Below are 22349 nucleotides of genomic sequence, written 5' to 3'. Positions count from 1 at the left end.
GATAGCCCTCTCTCTCTTCCAAGGCCTTCTGCTTAATTGACTCATCCCTCACCTTTGCAGAGGGGAAGGAGTCCATCTGAACTACATTGAAGACAAGTAGTATGTGTTATAATATACAGTGTTCCATGGGTTCTATTGAAGGCATTCTCTATGGTCCTGACAGAGGATAAAGTATTTCATGTCTTGTTTAATAACATGACTTAGTTGAAAATCCAAGGTAACATGTGGCAGCCTCTTCTGTTTCCTAAGGAACCAGTACACACCCAGGTATTATTCAGACAGTTGTTTATGTGCGGAGATAGTCTTGCTGTTGTCTGCCTTGCTGAGGGGCACCTGATGTACTCTGTAATGTCTGGATGCTGTTCTCCTGTTGGGGAAGTTTGAGTAGAGATGGGTTAAACCTGATGATCTTGTTTTCTCCTCTTTCACTGTTCTTTTTCTGAATTTGTTGCTTGGAACAATAGTCAGCCCCTTTGTGCCCAGTATTCCTAAAGCCACTTGCCTAGTGACCCCTAGGCCAAGGAGAAATCATCTCTGCTGCGGTTCCAGTGGCCCCCTTCAGGGCTTCCTTTCTGCTGACTTGCACTTCTTTTCTAATCCACGGTACACAAACCAAACACTTACCTTCTGTTGCAGTTGTTTGAGGAACAGTTGTGAATAATACCTAAGGGAAGATGACCCAGCCAAAAATAGGAATGGTAACATCCTTGAATGGACATTAAGAGGCATTCTTCTGAAGGGAAGATGACCCAGCCAAAAATAGGAATGGTAACATCCTTGAATGGACATTAAGAGGCATTCTTCTGAAGGAAAGAATGGATCCGCAGAAACATTATCTGGATTAGTTCCAAAGGGGCACCTACTTTCAGGGATGGTGGGTCACAGGCTTAGGGCATTGAAGAGTCTTTGCTAATGAGAAGCCATGGGAGGCAGTTTTGTCCTGGTAAAACAGTCATATTTCTGGCCTGAGAGGCAAAGCTTTCTCTGGAAGAAATTTTGCAGCAAACCGAACTCCCAGCGGCCCATCTCTGCTGCTATTGTACGTGCTGTTGTGGGAACGGGCAGAGCGTGCTTGTATGCGCTGAGGTTAGGTCTAGGTTCTTCAGCTGTGTCAGCATCGCTTCATCTCTCCTCCTTCCTCCTACCTCCTACCTCCTACCTCCACCACACATTTTTTTCTTGCTAGTTTTTAAAAATTGAAAGGCTCTGCAGGGAGGGGAAATCCCTTGGTATTTTGAGTATTGAAGTGCTCAGCAGAACTGCCTGGCATCCTGTTTGTATATGGCCGTTTTAATTCACTCTCTAATAGGTCATTTGGCCTTACCAGCAGTCTTGAACTTGATAATTCTTACTTTAGCAATGCGGCTCAGGCCAAAAGTGCAACCCTGAGTGATTATTTGAAGGAAGTTTTAAAGTCTTCACCCCGTGGCTCTGTTTGTCTGGCTTTTGCCTGGCTCCTCCTCACATCAGGCCAGGTCCTTAACACGCCCCATGTTCACTGCAGCCAAGACAGACAGCGTTTGGAAGAGCAGAATGGAGGAAGTTCAAGTTCACATGCCCATTCTGTGCAGAGAGCTTGGTGACTTTCACATGCCATTTTAGTCAGTAGAGGTGGGACTGGTGCTCTGGTGACATGCAGGTTTTTTGGTACTCTTTGGAGATGTGCAAAGCAGGAGTGACACCGTGATGGGTTGAAAAATCACAGCTCTTCCACCGATTTACAGCTTCCTGGCTTTTTTCCTTATGGCGGCAACTGATGTTAGGAACTACTCCTCCCACAGACTGGCCTTTAACCTGCTTCTTAGATCTGAGGTGTCTCAGGCCTTCTGGAAGAACATTATATCCTCTATTTATTGGCTCTGTCACTGCTAATTGTGGCAGTTTGAGGTTTCAGATTAAAAGTGGCACCTTGGGCAAAGTTGGGCCTGTTGGGATAGTAAGTACCTGCCAATAACATTGTTTTTTATTCCGAAGTAGGTGTTTTTAACCCTAGTCTTCGTATATCCTGAAGTGGATGTTCCTGTTCCAGTCTTTATTGATCTGAAGTGCACATTCCTATCCCATTCTTCAAAGGTGTTACAGAGCGGGGAAACCAGATCGTGGCTGCAGAGACCATAAGCTGTCGGAGTCCTACTAACCTTTTTCTTCCCAGGAAACCCTGCTTCTTGGTTCCTCTGACAATGCATTGATGGTTATAATCAGTGAGTGACAATAATAATCAGAACTCAAAATGACATCCTATAATTTATTTTTCTGTAACTACAGAACATCCTTATAAATCGTGGTCCCTGATTAAAAACAGGGAAATTGGTGGAAAAGAGTAGCCATGTGTGATCATCGATAGGAATCATCGATAGGAACGCTTTAAAGCCTGGTTTGCCCTAAGTACCATTTTGACTTCTCTCTTCAATAGAAAAGAAGTCTCTACCTTTCGTTTCCAGGTGAAGTTGTGTGTGTGTAGAAGACCATGTCTTACCTTAGTGGATGCTTAGTGAGTGGGCTCAGTTGTATTCTTTGTAATGATAGTTAGAAAGAATTCATAGTAGTGTGGCCTAGGTGAAATTTTAAAAGGAGATGGAAGGATTCTTTGACCCTTGAGTGTGTTGGAGCTCCATTTTCCTTCCTGTCTCTTCACATCTTGGCCACAAAAGCAGGTGAAAGCTCCCTTCACTATCTGATTGTGTACAGGATGGAATTACTCCCCCACTTGACATTCTTTAGGACAGATTTGTTACTTGAATTGTAAGGCACGTACACGGTTCCTTGTGGATACGACCTTCTCCTGGCCTGTCCCTGGGCTTGCTCCTAGGAACTCTTAAACTTACATTACAATGTTGGTGGTCCTAGCCTGTTTCTGTTTCTTATCTTTTAAATGGGGGTAATAATGCTCAGCTGTTTACATCACAGCAATTTTTATAAGGGTTAATGAGCTGGGCTTTCCGAAATGCTTATAGATCCTTGGGTGAAAGGTGGCATTTAACCACAGCAAGGCTTCGTGCTGGGAGCGCCTTCCCAAGGAGCTCACACTGCTTGTCAGATGATCTTCCATTTGTCCTCATACTATCCCTGGTAGGGCAGTAGGTGGGTGAGCTTATTATTAAGTGCAAAATAGTGTTATTACTGTTACTTTTATCTGTAAGCAGGGGGTAACTGTGAGAATTAGAAGCTGATAAAACAGATTATGGGAGAAAAATACTGGCAAAACTTCAAAGTATCATGCATTTGTTATTCCTGTTTACTTTGGGTCTCAAAAGTCTAATTGCCATGCATGAAAAAAATAGAAAGCATTTTTTCCTGGGGAGAAATGGGACCCAGTACATCCTTCGAAGTACTTGCATTAACAATAGCACTTATTTTCAGTTGTACCAGATTTATGTTCTAAGGGTTAAACTCATGTATGAGGGGGACCAAAAAATGGCATTTATTTATAAAAATTATGTATTTATTCTTACATGTTTAAAAATCAATCACCTTCAAGGTACTCTCCATTTGATACAATACACCTGTGAAGACAGTCTTTTAAAAAAGATTTTATTTATGTTTGTTTGTTTATATTTAGACAGAGAGGAAGGGAGGAGGAAAAGAGTGAAACATCGATGTGAGAGAAGAACATAAAACAGTTGCCTCTCTCATGCCCCCAAATCCAGAAAAGTGCTCTGACTGGGAATTGAACCAGCAACATTTTGGTTTGCAGGCTGGCACTCAATCCAGAGTCACACCAGCCAGGGCCATCAAGACTTTTTTCCCACTGCTCAAGACAGTTTTTGAACTTGTCACATTTTTTAAAATACATATTTAATCGATTATGCTATTAAAGTCCCAATTTTTTCCTCTTTGCCCACTCTACCCCCACTCCCCCTAGCAATCATCTCCTTAGTTAATCTCCATGGGTCATGCATATAAGTTCTTTGGCTTCTCCATTTCCTATACTATTCTTGGCATCCCCCTGTGTATTTTGTACTTACCAATCATGGTTCTTAATCCATGCACCTTTCCACCATTATCCCCCTTCTCCCTCCCAGCTGATAACTCTCCAAAGACTCTCCATACGTATGATTCTGTTCCTGTTTGGGCTGTTTGCTTAGTTTGTTTTTTTAGATTCAGTTATTGATAGTTGTGAATTTATAGCCATTTTAGTGTTCATAGTTTTGATCTTCTTATTCTTAAATAAGTCCCTTTAACATTTTATGTAATAACGGCTTGGTGATGATGAACTACTTTACTTTAGCTTTACCTTTTGTCTAGGAAGCACTTTATCTGCCCTTCTATTCTAAATGTAGGTTTTGCTGGATGGAGTAATCTAGATTATAGGTCCTTGCTTTTCATGACTTTGAATACTTCTTGACAGTCCCCCCTCTTTTTTTTTAATTGTTGTTCATCGACAGTCCCTTCTTTCCTACAGAATTTCTTTTGAGAAGTCAGCTGACAATCTTACGGGAACTTTTTTGTAGGTAACTCTCTGCTTTTCTCTTACTGCTTTTAAGATTCTTTGTTTATCTTTAACCTTTGGCATTTTAATTATGATGTGTTTTAGTGTGATCCTCTTTGGGTCCAACTTGTTTGGGACTCTGTGCTTCCTGGACTTGCATATCTATATCCTTTGCCAAATTAGGGAAGTTTTCTGTTATTATTTCTTTAAATAAGTTTTCAGTTTCTTGCTCTTCTGCTTCTGGCATCCCTATGATTTTGATGTTGGTACATTTGGAGATGTCACAGAGGCTCCTTATAATATCCTTGTTTTACTGAATTTTTTTTCTTGTTGTTCTGGTTGAATACTTCTTTCTTCCTTATGTTCCTAATCATTAATTTGAATACTGGCTTCATCCCCTTTACTCTTGGTTCCCTATAGATTTTTCTTTATTTCACTTAGTATAACCTTCATTCCTTCCTGGGTCTTTTTTATGTTGTTGCCATGCTCTGAGTTCTTTAAGCATCCTGATCACCAGTGTTTTGAACTCTGCATATTATAGGTTGATTATCTCTGTTTTGGTTTAGTTCTTTTTCTAGGGTTTTTGTTCTCTTCTTTCATTTGGGGCATACTACTTTGTCTTCTGTATTTGGCAGCCTCCCTGTGTCTGTTTTTGTGTTAGGTACACCTACTTTGACCCCTGGTCTTATTAATGTGGCCTATTGTAGGAAAGCCACCTGTCTGGATAAATGTAACTTCTATAAAACCTTGGTCATCGGACTTCCATACAGCTTGATTTTCTGACAGTTTTGGATGTTATTTGTTTTGAGGGCTAGTTGTAATTCTATGGTTGATGAGGAGGTGCAGTGTGTTTACCTTCTCCTCCATCTTGACCCTGAATTTGTTGATTTTGGTGATTTAGTGCTTCTGCCGCTTTTTATTTCACCGTTTCTACATAGGCAAAATGTTTCCCTTTGTGAGAAATTTTTTTCCATTGGGGAAACAACAAAAAAGTCGCTCAGGGCGAGATTGGGTGAATAGGGAGAGAGGGGCATGGGGGTTGTGCCGTTTTGGGACAAAAAGTGCGGAATACTCAGCAGGGTGTGGGCAAGTGCATTTGTAAATTACCCATTGTGAAATGGGCAAATGCATTGAAAGAGTCTTCGGAAAATTTCACTGAAGCCGAATGCAGCCTCTTACAACTATGCCAGCTGGTACATTAATACAGATGGGTTCCTAGAACACTCACCCAGTAGGGGAAGCCTGTACTACAAGAGGCCTGACTTCCAGAAGATAATTCCAGGGGTTTTTGGGTATCCCCCCCCACCTGTACACCAGGAATGACTATAAATTTTTCAGGACTTACATATTGTCAGTCTTCATTTTTTACTTCAAAACTGCATTTCACCCCTGGGCAGGTGTATCATTTGGTTGGAGCATTGTCCCATACACCAAAAGGTTGCCAGTTCTGTTCAAGGTTAGGGAATGTACCTAGGTTGCAGGGTCAATCCCTGGTCGGAGTGCTTTGGGAGGTAACCAGTTGATGCTTCTTTCTCCTTCCATCCCCCGTCTCTCCCTTTCCATTGCCCTCTCCCTCCCTTCTTCCCCTCTCTCCCTCTCCCTCCCTTTTTCTTTCTAAAATTAGTAAACAGGTCCTTGGGTGAAGATAAAACAAAAAACAACGGCATTTTCTATGTTGAAAGCATAGTAGGTAGCAAATAGTTCACTAGTCTTGTGCTGAAACCACCCAGCACAAGAAGTAGATTTCCTTAAATCTTGGAAGAGACTGAAGAAAGAGAATGAGCCACATTTAGAAAGCCAAATGGGCAGGTTTTCCCAGCATGCTTGTCATTATGCTGTTGAAGATTGGCCATTTATTCATTTTTGCGGCTTGCGGTCACAGATATGAGGTTTTTCTCTACCCTCTAATCTACCCCTCTCTGAGCTTTTCAGTCTCATTCTTGCAGCCTAGTCATGTGTGGAGTTATTTCTTGTCCTTGATGTTTGTCACAGGGCCCAGGAGGAAGGAGCAGGAGGAGCAGGAGGTCTGAAATGAACACAAGGAAGTTAGCCTTTCAATCTGGCTGTCTGTCTTCCTTCAGTTATACCTCTGCATTACTGGAAATCAGTAATTCCCTCTGCGTCCTGCCTCGGAAACAGACATGTGCACACTAAACATGGCGGGCTTCGCAGATTGCATGAGCAAGGGACAGCAGGATGGTTGGATTTTATCTTGCAGTTTTCTCTCAGGAAAGCCTTGGTTTTGACCAAAAACCTTTTATTTTGATGGTCCACGTTTTTCTCTTTATTTGCTTAATTTTCTGAAGATGCTAGGAATCTTCAATAAAAGAGAGCATCTGGGTATGTATATAACAGCTTTCAAATATCATACTTCCTTAGGTTTTAAATTTTCTTCTTAAATTATGCAAATCAGTACTTATCACTGTTAAAGGACAAAAATTTAGTTGTGTGAATTTGAAGGTCTACTTGGCTTTACTGAGCCATTCACGAACCGGACGGGCAGCATTCCATGTAGGAAGCAAAGAGGGACTCTGAGACACTTTAGGACATGGAGGGTTTTTATAGGCAGGAGGAGGGTGGGGCAAGAAAGTTGTTAGCAAAGAAAAGGAGTGTTTCAGGCCAGGACATCTTTTGGGGCCTGAAGGGAATGGTAAAAGCCTCACCTTGCGGATTACATCACCAGTGCTAATCAAAAAATTTCAGATTTACTTTTTAACAGTACATTCTTGGGGAAGATTGAAACTGTGGTTAAGTCTTAGTTTACTGGCCCTGGCTGGGTAGCTCAGTTAGTTAGAGCATCATCCCTATATGCTAACTAAGGTTTCGGATTTGATCTCGGGACAGAGCATATGAGTACAGGAACCCACCAATGAATGCATAGATCAATGAAACAACAAATCAGTGTTTCTCTCCCTCCGTCTCCCTCCCTCTCTCTCCTTCTCTCTCCTTCTCTCTCTTTCCCTCTCTCTCCCTCTCTCTTTTTCTCTCTCTCTCTCTCTCTCCCACTTTCTCCCTAAAATAAAATTTAAAAAGTCCAGGCCCTGGCTCGTGTAGCTCAGTGGATAGAGCATGGGCCTGCGAACCAGAGGATCACGGTTCAATTCCCAGTCAGGGCACATGCCTGGGTTGCAGGCCAATTCCCAGCAGGGGACGCATGAGAGGTAACCATACATTGATATTTCTCCCCCTCTCTCCTTCCCTTCCCTTCCCCTCTAAAGGTAAATAAATAAAATCTTTTTAAAAAGCCTTAGTTTACCATTTGTGGGGGCAAATGACTACATTTGGGGCCTGTTGTTTCTTTTTTAATGTTACAAAAGATACCACAAATATTGGCAGTCTTAAATTCTATTTTCACTTTCTTATAAAATATTTGTAGTTTTATGTAGCTGTTCATTGTTATGTTCCTTTACAGTGGGATTTAAAAAATGCCGGTTTCCACTACAACAGGGCTTTATGCAGCATGTGTCACAGAGAAATGTTTTCAGAAAGAAAATGGTTTGGGTTTCAAAATCCCCAAGGGAATTGTTATAAAACAACAGTGAGGAGAAAAGACTCAATTTGATTTAAAAACCTTGACGTGATTCTTTTTAAATTTAAATTTTTCAGGTCGGGCTTTTATTTTCAAAACAATAGAGCACTTTCTCTTCATGATTTACTTTAGGCTAGAAAGAGCAACCAAGTTTCTTTTTTTCTGTTTTTAAACTTGTAGTTGAAGCTTTTTCCTCTTTCCCCATTCAGGTGCTTAATTAAATGGAGCCATTTAGTTGATTTGTGTTTATTTTCATCCGGAATTCAATTAAGTTTCTTCCAGCTGAACTAGAGCCATTTGAACGTGAAACCAGGTCCAGGGGACGTGGAAGTAGGAGTAACAAATGGAAGAACATGTTTATTTCAGTCTGGGAGATGTGTGGGGCAGGCTTCCTCACTGTGACTTGAGCAGGGCCGTGTTTTCAGGGACATTACCCACAGAAAAAGGCTGGAGAGTTCGGGGGTTAGAGTTAGGCTGCATGGGTTTGAATCTCAAATTTTATTTTTCCCCCAGCATTATGAATTTCAATTTCCCACCCTTTATTTGCTTATATACCTTTGGACAAGTTATGTAAACCTTTTAACCTCAGGTTCAACTGTATGATGGTGATTAGTGATAGTATTGGTTTCGTGGGTTTGTGAGGATGCAGTGGGAGGTCACATAGCGTCCACAGCATCACGCCTGGCACTCGTGCTTGCTCAGTAAATGTTGGCTGTGACGGTCTTTATTGTGTCAGTGTTGTAGTCAGTACTTATGTATGTACTGTTTGTTTTAATCCCTTAATCTATAACAATATTGGCATTAGGTAACTCTGACTTAAAAATCTCCTGTTATTGTGGTGGGCAGTGAGATAGGCGTGAGCAGAGCAAGGAACGTAAGCCAGGCAGGTGGGAAGGTCACCAGGGCAGGTCGTCTGGTAATGGGCAAAACTGGGAAAACAAGGACCTTGCTACCAGGGTAACCTTTCCTTCCCTAGCAAATTGCTGGTCGTGCAGTGTAGACCCCCTGACCTTTCATATTACTGGTCATGTGGTTCAGACCCTCCCCTGACCTTTCTTCTCCCGGAATGTTGCTAGTCATGTGGGTTAGACTTCCTTAGAGGGGGAAGGAACGAGGGAGCCAGAGAACAGCCCCTAAGCATTAAGCCCTCAGTGCAGTGAAGTTCTGACCGGCATCAAGTACATCTAGGCCTCAGTTGTGATTCTGCTCCAGGCCTAGAAAAGCAGCAAAACCAGGGAAGTGATGCCATGGCTGACATCAGAACCAGCTGCACTGACTGATGACCCCTTCTCTGGTAGTGGATCAGTAGAGACCAAGACTGTGAACGCACACACCTGGAAAGCCTCAGAAAAAGAACTTCAAGTCAAAAGGACCCGGTGTGGCTCTCCCTAGGAATCCCCACCTTGCCTTTCCCCACCTCCTCCTTCCAGGCGTGTTTTCCTTGCCTCTCTCTTTCTCCTAAACTCCAAGGGCCCTTCTTTTGCACCTGTAACTTGTCTCCTGAGCCCATTTCTTCTATGAATCATTTCTTCTACTTTTGTGATTTTTCTGAGTAAACTTTCTCTTACAGTCCGAGTCTTGGTTCTGAATTCTTTCTCAACCAGAGCTCCAGTACTGAGGTTATTGAACTGAGATCTGGTCTGACTCCATGGGTCTAATACCTGGTGCTGTTTCCCCACCGTGATACATTCAAGTTTATAAAATTTTAGGTTGACATGGTAAAAACCATGATAAGCAAAGTCAAAAGGCAAATGACATACTGGGAGGAAATACATTTGCAATTATAACACAGACACAGGATTCATTTTTCCTAATATATAAAGAACTACTATTCCAAAAAATGGGTATCTGTAAAGCTTTAAAAAAGAAAAGATTTTATTTATTTATTTATCTATTTATTTATTTATTTAGAGGGGAAGGGAGAGAGAAGGAGAGGGAGAGAAGCATTAATGTGTGAGAGAAACTGATTGATTGCCTCTTGCACACGCCCACCCAATAACCTGGCCCGCAACCCAGGCATGTACACTGACTGGGAATTGAACCTGCAATCTCTCGGTTTGTGGGACTGTACTCAACCCAGTGAGCCACACCAGTCAAGGCCTATAAAGCTTCTTATGCTAATAGACTTCCACTTAACTGTGCCACAGATTTCATGTCTTTAACATATATTCTCAATGTACTAGGAAAACCCTTAGTTGGAGAAGGGACACATCCACCTAAAGATACAGCCATGAATGTGTAAACATACCTGAATTTGTTTCTTCTTTCCCCATAAAACAGGATCCTCTCAGAAGTGTTTGATTGCTATTAATGGTACCCTCACATACCCCATTTAACCTGTTGTGGATGGAAGAGGGGCCACATCCTAAACCTTAGAAGCTCAGGGAAGGCCTGTGTGGCGGGCGGCCTTACGGACTCAGAGACCTAAAATAACCACATAAGGTGGTTTGAAGTTTAAAACCTGACTGAAAGCGAGTCATGGTGGGTGGTGGAGTCCTAGGCCAGTATCTTCCCTGATAAAGGTCAGTCTTTCTGTTAACTGAGTCTGTCTGTTGTCTTTTTACATCTAGGATAACCTACCTTTGGAATATCAGAGCGATTTCCTTATTCCAGATGTCTCAGGGCACAGTTTCCCACTAAAACAGGAGACTACAGGACTCCTTATTGTTATTGGTCTGGAGTTAATGGTTAACTATCCTATATTCACTAGGAAAAGAAGTATGTGTCCATTTGTTTTACTTTTTATCCAGTCCTAGAGATTTCCCCTGTTTGCTTTTTCCTCCCCGGTCTCTAATCTATCACCAGTGAGTTTCATGTAACTCCTTTACATCTCCTTTGATGCTAATGTATACAATAAGGTGCAAAACTACCATTCCTGGGAGCATTTTCTTCATCCGTTGTGATTTTGCTTCCCAGCAATTGTCAGTTTGGCTCAAATAAACTAATAAAAATTCTTACAGGTTTGGATGTTTCTTATATTCACAATGTCATTTATGATTTTTCTCATCTCCTTTTCTTACCTCCTCCCTCTCATCTAGGAAGTCACAAAATCTTTTCTGTGTTTCCTTCATAGTATTTCACATCTGCTCCAATCTCTCCAGGCCCATCACTAGTACTTTAGTCAACAGGCAGTATCTCTCTCATGACTAAACTTACTACCCTGGTCTCCTTTTCTTTCTTTCTTTTTTTTCTCTTGTTCCCCGCACACAGATTAATTTCCTAAAACAGGGTTTTCATCTTAGGCCACCAGTCTACTCAGAAGCCTTCTTTGGTTCCTCCCTGTCTAGAATGAAGTCTAACTTCTGAACCTGACCCTCAGTCTCTCTTAATCGGATTTAATTCTCCTACGTCTCTAGCCTTAGTATTTCTCACTGTTCTTTTTTAGAGACTGTTTCAGTATCTAACCTGGTTTATTTGGCGTGGCCCATAAAGCCCATTTCTGCCTTCCTGTAGCCCCTCCTTCCTCCTCTTTGCGGAGTCTCGTACTGTGCTTACAAAGTGAAATCAGAGGCAGGTCACTTTCCAGCTCTAGCTATGACGTCCCCATCACTTGGAAACAGGACTGCTAATCTTTAAAAAGTAGTTCGTTGAAAGTATTAGGAGTTCCTTTTAGTATTGTTTTGTTTCATCTTTTATTGCTTCTTTGGTCACATCTGCTTTGCATCTATAAGGCTTTGGTTTGCAAAGTTGTAAATCTGTCGGTCTCACTGATGTGGCTTTCACTTCAAATTAACGTTCAGCAAAGTGATTAACAGATAACCTTTTTGGGCTGCATTTCTTTATACAAAGGGTAGATATGGTTTGAACAGGCTACCAAAGCCAGGAAGAGGAGTTAATTGTGTAAATCAATGAAGGCAAGAACTGATCACCTTTCCAAAAGACAAGACAGTGCAGTACACACAGCCTTTAAATAGATCTGTGGGGTCAAGTTGATGTCATGTTGAAGAATCAATATTTACGGGGCTTTTATAGAGTTAGTCTTTAATGAACCCCAGGCATTCTCCTAGGCCATTAATTGCAGGAAGAGGAAACGTGACAGTGTCTGAAGTTCATGGCTGTGGAGGTTGTATACAATTAAGAGAAGACACAGTCACTTGCTAACGTGCAGGGGTCCTGCCCTGAGGTTCTACTCAGACATTGTTGGGTATGGGATCGAAAGGCTTTCTTGGGATCTTGTTGACATTTTGAGAAAGAACAACTCTTGCATCTTTACAGAAGAAGGTAAGCCCTTTCTTCTTTGACAATCCTTATCTAATTTAGTTAGATAAGCAACGTGGCTTAATTTTCCTGGGATGAATGCTGATGTCATTTTGGATTCTGCCTTATAAATGTGCTCATCACAAGAGCAGGTCTGTCTCAGAGTTTGACTTAACTCTCCCTCTGACACACTTGAAGGTTATTTATCCATTTATTACAATTTTATTATCAGTTTTTAATTTATTGATTTGAGAAACATTGATTTATTGTTCCACTTATTTTTGCGTTCATTGGTTGATCCTTGTATGTGTCATGTAACCAGGCAAATGGACCTGTTCACGTGGTGCCTTGGCATGTGACACAACAATTAGTATTGGAACAAACAGGTTTTTATTTACAGTATTCCAACCTTGGGGCGACTGGACGCCCTTCAGCTCGGAGCCCTGTTCTCCCACGAGAGCCAGCACTTCCCTTGTTCCCAAAAAGGCTATAAGCCAAAACCCCCGAAGTTCCCCATCTGCTTATCTGTGCTCAAGCCGGCTGTGCAAACAGTCTTGCAGCAGCTCTCAGGCTCTGGGGTCCATTGTCCACAGCCTCCATATTCTAGTCCAGGAAAATATGTGCCATGTTACTACAGTGGATCCTGGTGAAGTCCAGGAAAGGCACAAGTCTCAGTAGAATGGCCTCTCTGTCCCAAGTTTGAAGAGTCCAGATAGAGACAGGGTCTGCAAAGCAGCAGGTCAGCGTCTTGTAAGACAGGTCCTTGGTGGCTTTGGAGTCAGCTAGAATGGGCACAGTCAGAGCATCAGCATGCTGTTCTTTCTTACTAGCCCAGACCACGTGGCCCAAAGCAGCAGCATGCCTATTTTCTTACTGGTCCAGGCCGCATGGCTGAATCCGGACTGCAGACTACGTAACTGCTTGCTCATGGCTCCCTCTCGCATGGCTGCTGCATCTTTCCTCCTATGGCGAGCCAGCGCCTACAGCTCACGTGGTTCCTGTCTGTACTGCTGCGTGGCTGAATCTCCCCAGAACGGCTGATACATCATGGCCCTTCTCCTCTACACTCATATCTCACTACCAGCAGCATGACTGAATCTCCTCCTCGGTCTTCATGGTTTAACAGCCCCTCTCTCTACCTAATTACATCCTAGCTCTCCCATAGTGGGCCATGCTTCTCTTTGGCTGCCCTTAGTTTCAGTCCTGACCCGCAGCTTCCTATGTGACCTCCTCTCCAACTTCTCCCACGAAGAGCTATGTTTGCCAGTTTCCCCGTATTGTTCCATCCTCTCTCAGCTGCCATCCTTAGTCAGGGCAAGCGTGACTCTGTGAAGCAGGGGCCTCTGCCTCCCTACCTCTTGCGCAGGCGCTGTAAGCTCTCCCAGCTAGTCAGGAGTCACCATACACTTCGAAAGTCATGTATACACTGTTCACCCTGGGGCGGTAGCACAGCTCTTAGCTAACCATCAACTTGACATAGATATATGCAAAATATCTTAACTGTGGGGACTTTGGGGACCCTTGCTGACACCCTATTTCACCCTAACCAGGCGATCAAACCTGCAGCCTGGGCATATTGAGACAATGCTCCAACCAACTCAGTTACCCGGCCAGAGCAACACCATAAAGTTTTTAAAGGAAGAATTGTAGTAAAGAGCATCTGCTTTAGGATTCTGGTTTAAATTCAAATCTAATGAAGGGTTTTTGATAAATATAATAATTTATACTTGTTATATCATCCAGTTGAAATGTGGCTCTTGTTGTTTTGTGGGTGAAAGTGTTTTGTGTTCTTTACTTGGTTGTCCAAATCTTTTGTAGGTCAGGAATCTTATCTTATATTTATTGTAGCCAGTGCTTCTAATAAATGTGTTGACTAGATAGAGGAATGTATTATATCAAATTTTATTCTGACTGTAACAAAACTAGGATCCTGCAAAACTGAAAGTCATAATAGCAGCTTTGTTAGGCCCTGTGAGTTAGAGGATATTTGTAACAAGCTCTCATTCGTATCTATTCAGTAGATATTTTGGAGTTAACTCTTCAGACCTCTTTCTCTAGTGCGTTTTGTTGGAAGAAGCGTTAAGATTAATCAGAGAGAAGAGCTGCTGTTCTTTCCTCACTCCCAGTTTCACCCCTCCTCCCCAGGATCATTTGTGAGAAAAATACTGAAAAGAAAAAGCACGAGAAGTTTATTGAGATTGCTCTGGTGTTTTTATAAGAAAATGTGTGATATTTCCATCTGTACTTTCCTTTAGGTATTCATTCTGGGTTTTTGTTCTTTCTTTTCAGCTGTTTGAGAACTACTACTTTGGTACCCTGAAGCTCAATTCAGTCCACATCTCTCAGAGGTTCACAGTGGACAGCTTTGGAAACTATGCCTCCTGTGGACAGATTGACTTCTCCTGAGGTGGACCTTGGGAAGCAGTAGAAATCAGACATCTTCATAAGGTGCTGAGGATAAATATCTTCATTTTAATTGCCCAGGAGGGGTGCGGAAATTTGGATGGTGACTTTCTTGGGCGGTCCCCCGTGGACTCTGTAGTGTTTCTGTAGTTATCCGCTGTCATCAGACTTTCAGCCAGGGTGGTTGTGGGCCCAAAGAGAACTGTGCAGGTAACCCTCGGCTTGTTCACCTTTTACAGGATCAAATTTTTTTTCTGGAACTCTGGAAATGTACCTCTGAAGCCCGTTGGAGTTCGGATTCACATTCTTTCTTTCCTTTTTCTTTTTTTATTAAATATTTTATTTATTTATTTTTAGAGAGAGGGGAAGGGAAGGAGAAAGAGTGGGAGAGAAACACCAATGTGTGGTTGCCTCTCATGTGTCCCCCACTGGGGGCCTGGCCTACAACCCAGGCATGTGCCCTGACTGCGAATCGAACCAGTGACCCTTTGCTTCACAGGCCTGTGCTCAATCCAATGAGCTACACCAGCCAGGGCTTTCCTTCTTCTTTTTAAAGATTTTATTTATTTTTAGAGAGGGAGGAAGGGAAGTAGGAAGAGAGGGAAAGAAACATCAATGTGTGAGAGAAACATCGATTGGTTGCCTCTTGCATTCGCCCAAACTGGGGACCAGCCCACAACCCAGGCCTGTGCCCTGGGTAGGAATCAATGGCGACCCTTTGCTTTGCAGGATGCTGCTGAAGCATAAGCCACGCCAGTCAGGTCTGCATTATTTCTTATATACCTACTGATTTTGTCCGAGCCATTGAAGTCGTTTGTATTAATTCTTTAAAAGAATTAAAGGTGTGGTTTTATTATTCTCTCCATCTAGATAAAAATACTTATAATTTTTGGAAGGTTTGATTTTTTCCCCCCTTACCTTTGTACCCTAAATTTTTTGTAATAAAAACAAGCACTTTTGAACCCCTGCTATGGGCCAGGCATTGTGCTAAGGGTTTACATATTATTATTATACTTAATAATATTATTAAATTATTTTCATACTTCATAATTCTATTAAAATATTGTCAATATTATTATTACTGACAACACTATGAGGGAGGTAATAATACAGTCCATTTTGCTTATAAGGAAACTGAGGTTGGGCAGCCAGCTGAAGCCCACATAACCAGGCAGTGGATAGTGCTGGGCTCTGAACTCAGCCAGTCTGGGCTCTCCAGAACTGTGTAAACTGCTTGGTCCTCAGGAAGGCCAGGCAGGACAAGGAAGGTGCCTGGCAGACCAGGCGTGGAGAGTGGGAGCCACGGAGGCTATGGTCGTTCACTATCCCAGGCCCAGCAGGAGGCATGTGCCTGGGATACAGGACTCACACAAAGCTTTGTGAACCGGGATTCCTTAGGCGTGCTCACCTGTACCCTGAATTTTAACCACCTCCCAGATTTTCTTTCTTATTGTAACATAAAATACATAACATAAAACTTACCATCTTAGCCATCTTTAAGGGTACATTTCAGTAGTGCTGAATGAGCACATGCCTGTTGTTGTGAGACACCTCCCGAGCTTTCTCACCCGAATCCTGTGTCCATTGAACGACTCCCCACTAACCTCCCTTTTCCTTTGTGTTTCTGTGACTGACTGCAGTAGATACCACAAAGAAGTGGAAGCGTACAGTATTTGTCTTTTTGTGACTGAGTTATTTCAGTTACCATAATGTCCTTAAGGTTCATCCATTTGTGGCACCGTCAGAATTCCTTTTTCAGGCTAATAGTCCCTTGCATGTAGAGACCGCATTCGTTACCCACTCATCCGTCAGTGGGCACTTGGGTTCCTTGACCGCTTGGCTTTTGTGAATGGTGCTCTGTGTACACGGGTGCACAAATCTCTCTTCCAGACCCTGCTTTCAGTTTCTGACTACTCAGAATTTTATCTTTGCCAAAGAAACTGTTAAGACTTTTACCTTTTAGTTTGATCCGTTCTTTTTCTTCTGAATTTGGTACCTTTTTATGTTTATTAGATTCCTGTTCCTTCCCCCTACCCTACTCCTCGTCTTCCCACGCCGTGGGTGCAGTCGCAGTTAAATAGCCCTTTTATGTTTTCCTTCTCAGGGCAGCAGCAAGAGAAACGAAGACGGTATTAGTGGGACTGCGCAGAGTTCCCTGGGCAGATGTCGGCTGCAGAAGGTGCTGCCTCCTCCTCCTCACATCGTTTCTCCCGCCACGTCCTCTCCTCCTTCTTCTTTCCTTGTTCTTACTTTGCTTTTTACTTTCTGTTTAAGAAGTTGGATTCTGAACCCTGTGTTTTAAGGTCACTACGTAGTGAGGGTTGTGTATAACACTCAGCTTGTTTAGCACTGTGACTGCACAGATCAGTTGTGAATAAACGGATTTCCAAAGCAGCCGTGTCTTTTAATATTTTCATAGTTTTATGGTTTGACCCCACTAGCGTGTGTTTCGGATTCAGTGTTGCCATCACCTATTCACTGGTGGAGCTGTACCATCGATCCAGCGAGTACGCACTGGTGCCTGTAGGACTGGTTTTCCCCCAGAAGCTTTGTGCTAGTAATACTCACTCTTTAGTCGAAGTTGGTTTTTACCTTGCTCACCACCGATGGTTAGATGGCACGTGGGAATGGTTCTCCAGGGAGGCACCGGGCAGGGAGGCCGACGGGGGGTCAGTGCCCCCGTGTCGTCCTGGTGCTTCTGCTCTCTCACCGGTCTCTGTCTGACCGCTGGCACCGGGTAGAACTTTGTGAAAGCACAGCAGTGGTAGAGGGTTAATAATTTTTGATGGAGCCAAAAGAACTTCTCAAGATTCAGAGTCCCCTCTCACCGAAGTGTAATGGCACGAATGTTGGGGGGTTTGCTGCCCTGTTTGTAATCAGATCTCATCGCACCTAACCGTGCTGCTGCTGGTTTCTGAGGCACCAACTTCACCCTCAGTTCTTGGAAAAGGAAGAGGGAAAATGAATTTCTCACCCCAATTGTGACACAAGATTAATACTGTTATACTGTGAACTTTGTTACAGAGAATAATTTTTATTTTTTTGGAGGGGGCATAATGAGTTACCCCCAAATGAACTCCATACCCATCATAAAGACATGATAAATATTACTTAATAACATTTATTTTTAAAGATTTTTAAATATTATTTATTTTAGAGAGAGGGGAAGGGAGGGAGAAAGAGAGGGAGAGAAACATTGATGTGAGAGAGAAACATCAATCAGATCATGGACCGAACCTGCAACCCATGCATAGGCCCCGACTGGGAATTGAACTGGTGACCGTTTGCCCTGCGGGATGATGCCCAATCAACAGCCACACCAGCCAGGACTTAAAAACATTTATTTTTAAATGAGCTCCAGAGTTGGGACCCTGGTGAGAATCTGGCCGCACAGTGACACAGAGCTTTGTTCAGGTTTGCTCTCTCCCTGGGCCCTTTCCCTGCTGAGGGCACTGAGGCCCGTGGAGGTGAGAGATGCCGCTCGTGCTCGCCCCAAGGTCCAGGCCCGAGGGTGCGGTAGGTGAGAGGAGGGGTGCTGCTGTGACTGCTTTTATTGCTTTTTTGGTTGTTTCGAATACAACGTTATTTTAAAATAAGTTCACTGTGTACAATATCAAGCTATATACACACTATGCTTTTTTCAATGTATGTTGTACTTTGAGTATTTGTTAAAAAAATAAATTCATCATTCAGAGGTTACTATTGCCTGTGCACATATATTGTTAAGACATTTTTCACAAATAATGACAGCTAATACTGGCTGAATGCTCTCATTATTTCTTTGTGTATGAACTCATTTAATGTTCATGGTAGCCCACTTCACCGGGTGTTATCAGTATCCTCATTTTATACACTGAGGCTTAACAAAGTTAAGAAATTTGCCAGGCGTCATACAACTTGTACCAGTGGTTCTTAAAATGTGGTCTTTGGACGCTTGGGAGCCCCTCAGAACATTTTGGGCTGTGTGCAAGGTCCACATTATTTCCATAGGACTAGTAAGGTATCATTGCCTTTTTCACGCTCAGTCTCGCTGGTGTACAGTGGAGTTTTCCAGACACTACATGGCACGGTGACATCACCCTGATTAATGCCGTATGTGCTTGTATATGTTTGTGTTTTCTACAGTTTTGTAAGTTGGAAAGTTTTGGGTATAAATATGTGTTTTTAGGATTAATTCAGTTAGATCTCAGTGCTTCTACTGGGTTCTTACTAGCAATTTCAGTTTTGGCTGCTATTATGGCCTGGACATGTCCCCTGAGAACTCACATGTTGAAGCCCTCACTCCCAGTTGCCTCAAAATGCGACTGTGTTTGGAGATGAGGCCTTCAAAGAGGTAATTAGGTCAAGAGGAGGCTGAAGCCGTTACAATGGATGGACCCTAGGCCAGTCTCACTGGTGTCCTGAACAGAAGGGGAAATTTGGATACACAGACATCAGCTGTGTGCGTGCCCAGAAGAAAGACCAGTGTGACACAGCGAGAAGGTGACCGTCTGTGAACCAGGAAGAGAGTCCTCAGTAAGAAAACAAACCCAGCAACACCTTAATTGTGGACTTCTAGCCTCCAGAACCTTGAGCAAGTAAATCTCTGCTGTGCAAGCCACCTGGCCTGCAGTATTTTATGCCAGCCCAAGCAGTAATACACTTGCTATAATGTAGAAGCGAATTTACCTGTGATCCTTTGGTACCACAGGACATTAAAGAGATTTGCAAAAATGTAAAATGATGCCATTCTTCTTACTTAATTTTTTAGGGGAATATATAGTTGTTTTTAATAAAATACATTATTTTGTTAATATGTAATGATTCATTGTTATTTTAAATGTTTTTAAAATTCTTGTTTTTTTAAAAACAATTTAATATTTTTTAGAGTGGTTTTAGGTTCACAGCAAAATTGAGAGGAAGGCTTTGGCTGCTGTGGCTCAGTGGATTGAGTGCTGGCCTGCAAACCAAAGGGTTGCTAGTTTGATTCCCAATCAGGGCACAGGCCTGGGTTGCAGGCCAGGTCCCCAGTGGGGGGTGTGCGAGAGGCAACCACACATTGATGTTTTTCTCCTTCTCTCTTCCCCTCTCTAAAAATAAATAAAATATTTAAAATTGAGAGGAAGGCTTAGTTTTATTTTCAAGTATAGTAAATTAGAGCCAAAGCTGTATGGGGGTACAAAAACCCCCCAGAATCATATTCTGGAGTGTGGGCCCCTTGTAGTACAGACTTCTTCTGCTAGGTGAGCTAGGAACCCACCTGTATCAGTGTACCAGCTGGCGTTGTTGTAAGAGGCTGTGTTTGGCTTCAGTGAATTTTTCTGAAGACTCAACATATTTGCCCATTTCACAATGGGTAATTTACGAGCGTATCTGCCCACACCGTCAGTTTTCAGCAGTTTTTGACCAAAAACAGCATCACCCCGTGCCCCACTGTCCCTATTCACCTTATTTCACCTCCTACAACTTTATTGTTTTGCTTCCCTGAATGAAAAAAGTCCTCAAAAAGGAAATGTTTTGCTGATGTGAAAGAGGTAAAACAAAAACGGCAGAAGCACTAAAAGACAATAAAGTCAGCAAGTTCAAAAACTGTTTTGACCAATGAAAACATCTCAATAGGTGTATTGCATCAAATGGAAAGTATTTTGAAGGTGACTAAAGTTTAAGCATGTAAGAGGAAATACACAACTTTCTTATAAATCCAGGGTTTGGGGGGTGCCCCCTCATATCTCACGTAAAAGTTCTTTAAGGTCTTCAATAATTTTTGAGTGTACAGGACCCCTGAGACCACAAAGTTTGAGAGCTGCTATACTGTTATGTTCTGTTCCTTCCGAGGGATGACAGTATACATGATCTTGCGATGAGCTTTTCTCACCCAGCAGTGTGCAGGGGGTCACATTAGTGGTCCTTAGATGATGTGTCTACATCATTTTCAATGTCTGCACAAGTGTATTGTGTTTATATGTTATAACTTAAGTAGTTGATCTCTGACTGATGGGCAGTGAGCTGGCTTCTGGGTTTGGCTGTTGAAACATTTCCGATTGGACATTGTTTTAAATTTTTCATTCATCCATTCATTCATTCATTCATTCATTTTTAGAGAGGGAGTGGGAGGGAGAAAGGAAGGGAGAGAAACAACAATGTGAGAGAGAAACATTGATCAGTTCCCTCATACATGCCCCAACCGGGGACCGAACCTGCAACCTAGGCAGGTGTCTCAACTGGAAAATGCTCTTCAGGCTATGCCTAACCAACTGAGCACACTGGTCAAAGCAAGAACTAACATTTTTTAAATTCCCACTACGCCCAGGCATAGTATGCAATTTGGTTGAATTTCACAGCAAGCTTCTAACAGGTGGTATTATCATTAATTTATAGGCAGAAAATAGGTTTGGTGATGGGCCCAGAACCCAGAGAGGAATTGGGGCTCCACCCCAGCCCACAAGACAACAAACTTGTTCCTCTGTACAGTGAGGCTGCATGACCTGCAAAGCTGCTTCCTGTACTGTGAGATGAAGACGTCAGTGGCCGTGTCCCCATTACTACGGCACCACCTCTACTTCCAACTGAAAGGACAAAGGAAACAGGGAAAGAAAGCTTTTGTTTTGTTTTCCCAAGGGGACCCTGGCCCAAGCCTCAGTGCATTCAGAATTGCCAGGCCAGACTCAGGGTGACTGTGAACCTTATAAACTCTGTTTTTTCCTACTGATTAAGATCATGTTTTTCATTGCCTTTGATTTTTTTTAAAGATCATAGCAGCCAAGTTCTTTTTATTTATTTACTTTTTATAAAAACACAATCTAGGGCTTGGGTCCCAAAAGTTCAGTGTTGTGTTCTATCAGATTATTTTCCTCTTCAATTTATTTATAATGTAAAGCTCACCTCCTTTCCGCTGTGATACTGGGACCGCGCCCAGTTTTCCCAGCTCGTATGCCAACACATTTCTGCAGGCGTGATAAGGGCCACAATGTTAACAAAAACCATAACACTTCAAGCAAAGCCAGTCCCCTTCCGCTGGCCCCCTTCCCCGGTGGCTTATTAAAATCAACTTGAAGTCAAAACCAGGAGCAAATGTGCCTCTTTCAAATTTGCATCTCAAGGCAGATGGATGGTCCGGCACTGCCTTTTAGGGCTGCCCTAGGAAGAGCTAACAAAAGGGGTGACGGCCCTTAAACAGCTGCCTGGGCAGGAGGACATCTGCCTCTGTTTGCCCGCCATTCAGTGCCCAGGCCTCTCCTTGAACAGAGCATGTGGGGCTGCGGAGCAATAGTTCTCAGGCAGAACACTTTCCCAGCCAGTCGTTACATGGCTTTTGTCCTCACAAAGCCACCCATTACCGTAGAGACACAGCTTGCAGGAAGCCAGCTGTCAGGGCTGTGGCACAGGCCCCCTGGGTGGGAAGCAAGGGGAGAGAAAGAGTGTCTGTGGCCAAATTCCCTTTTAGACACCTGAGCCTGGCTGGCCGTGTAACCGGAGAGTTTCGTGTCTTCCCCTCTTCCATCTTCCCTGGGGAGACGCTTGGGGCCCCGCTTCTTGCTTTCCACCCTTGGAAAGACAGCAGGGACGCCTCCTGTTTGGATTCCCAGGTTTGCAACTCCCTGAGTTCTGGGTTGGGCTGGGCTCTGCTGCGGCTGGCTGGCGTTGGCGGCTCTCATCTAGCGCCTCCCTTTGAAATCTACCCCCTCCGTTTTTTTTTTTTTTAACCAGGTATGATGATGTCAAACGTGATGCTGATGCTACAGTTACAGACACGGCCCCTGTTGGCGCAGCCTCTCTGATTCTCTCTTCCTCTCCGCGTCCAGCGCTGGGCTC

The 22349-nt window shown here is 43.1% G+C and overlaps 1 protein-coding gene across 5 annotated transcripts in view; it reads left to right on the top strand.

The window, feature by feature from the left end:
* Positions 1–22331, top strand: part of ASCC1 (activating signal cointegrator 1 complex subunit 1) — a 152379-nt gene extending 130048 nt beyond the window's left edge. For 4 of the 5 annotated variants that reach the window (XM_037055839.1, XM_037055837.1, XM_037055840.1 and 1 more), the window contains 2 exons: positions 14445–14603; positions 16663–16952. In XM_037055839.1, coding sequence (XP_036911734.1) covers positions 14445–14561 — 117 coding nt within the window. In that variant the 3' untranslated portion in view covers positions 14562–14603; positions 16663–16952. Of the gene's footprint in view, positions 1–14444; positions 14604–16662; positions 16953–22244 lie in introns of those variants that run through there. The other variant, XM_037055838.1, reaches the window with a different exon arrangement.
* The last annotated feature ends 18 nt before the right edge of the window (positions 22332–22349 follow it).

The sequence above is a fragment of the Sturnira hondurensis genome, unplaced genomic scaffold, assembly GCF_014824575.4.
Source record: "Sturnira hondurensis isolate 20B ecotype Veracruz unplaced genomic scaffold, ASM1482457v3 Scaffold0008761, whole genome shotgun sequence".
Classification (NCBI taxonomy): Eukaryota; Metazoa; Chordata; class Mammalia; order Chiroptera; family Phyllostomidae; genus Sturnira; species Sturnira hondurensis.
This window is presented reverse-complemented; position numbering and strand designations above follow the sequence as displayed.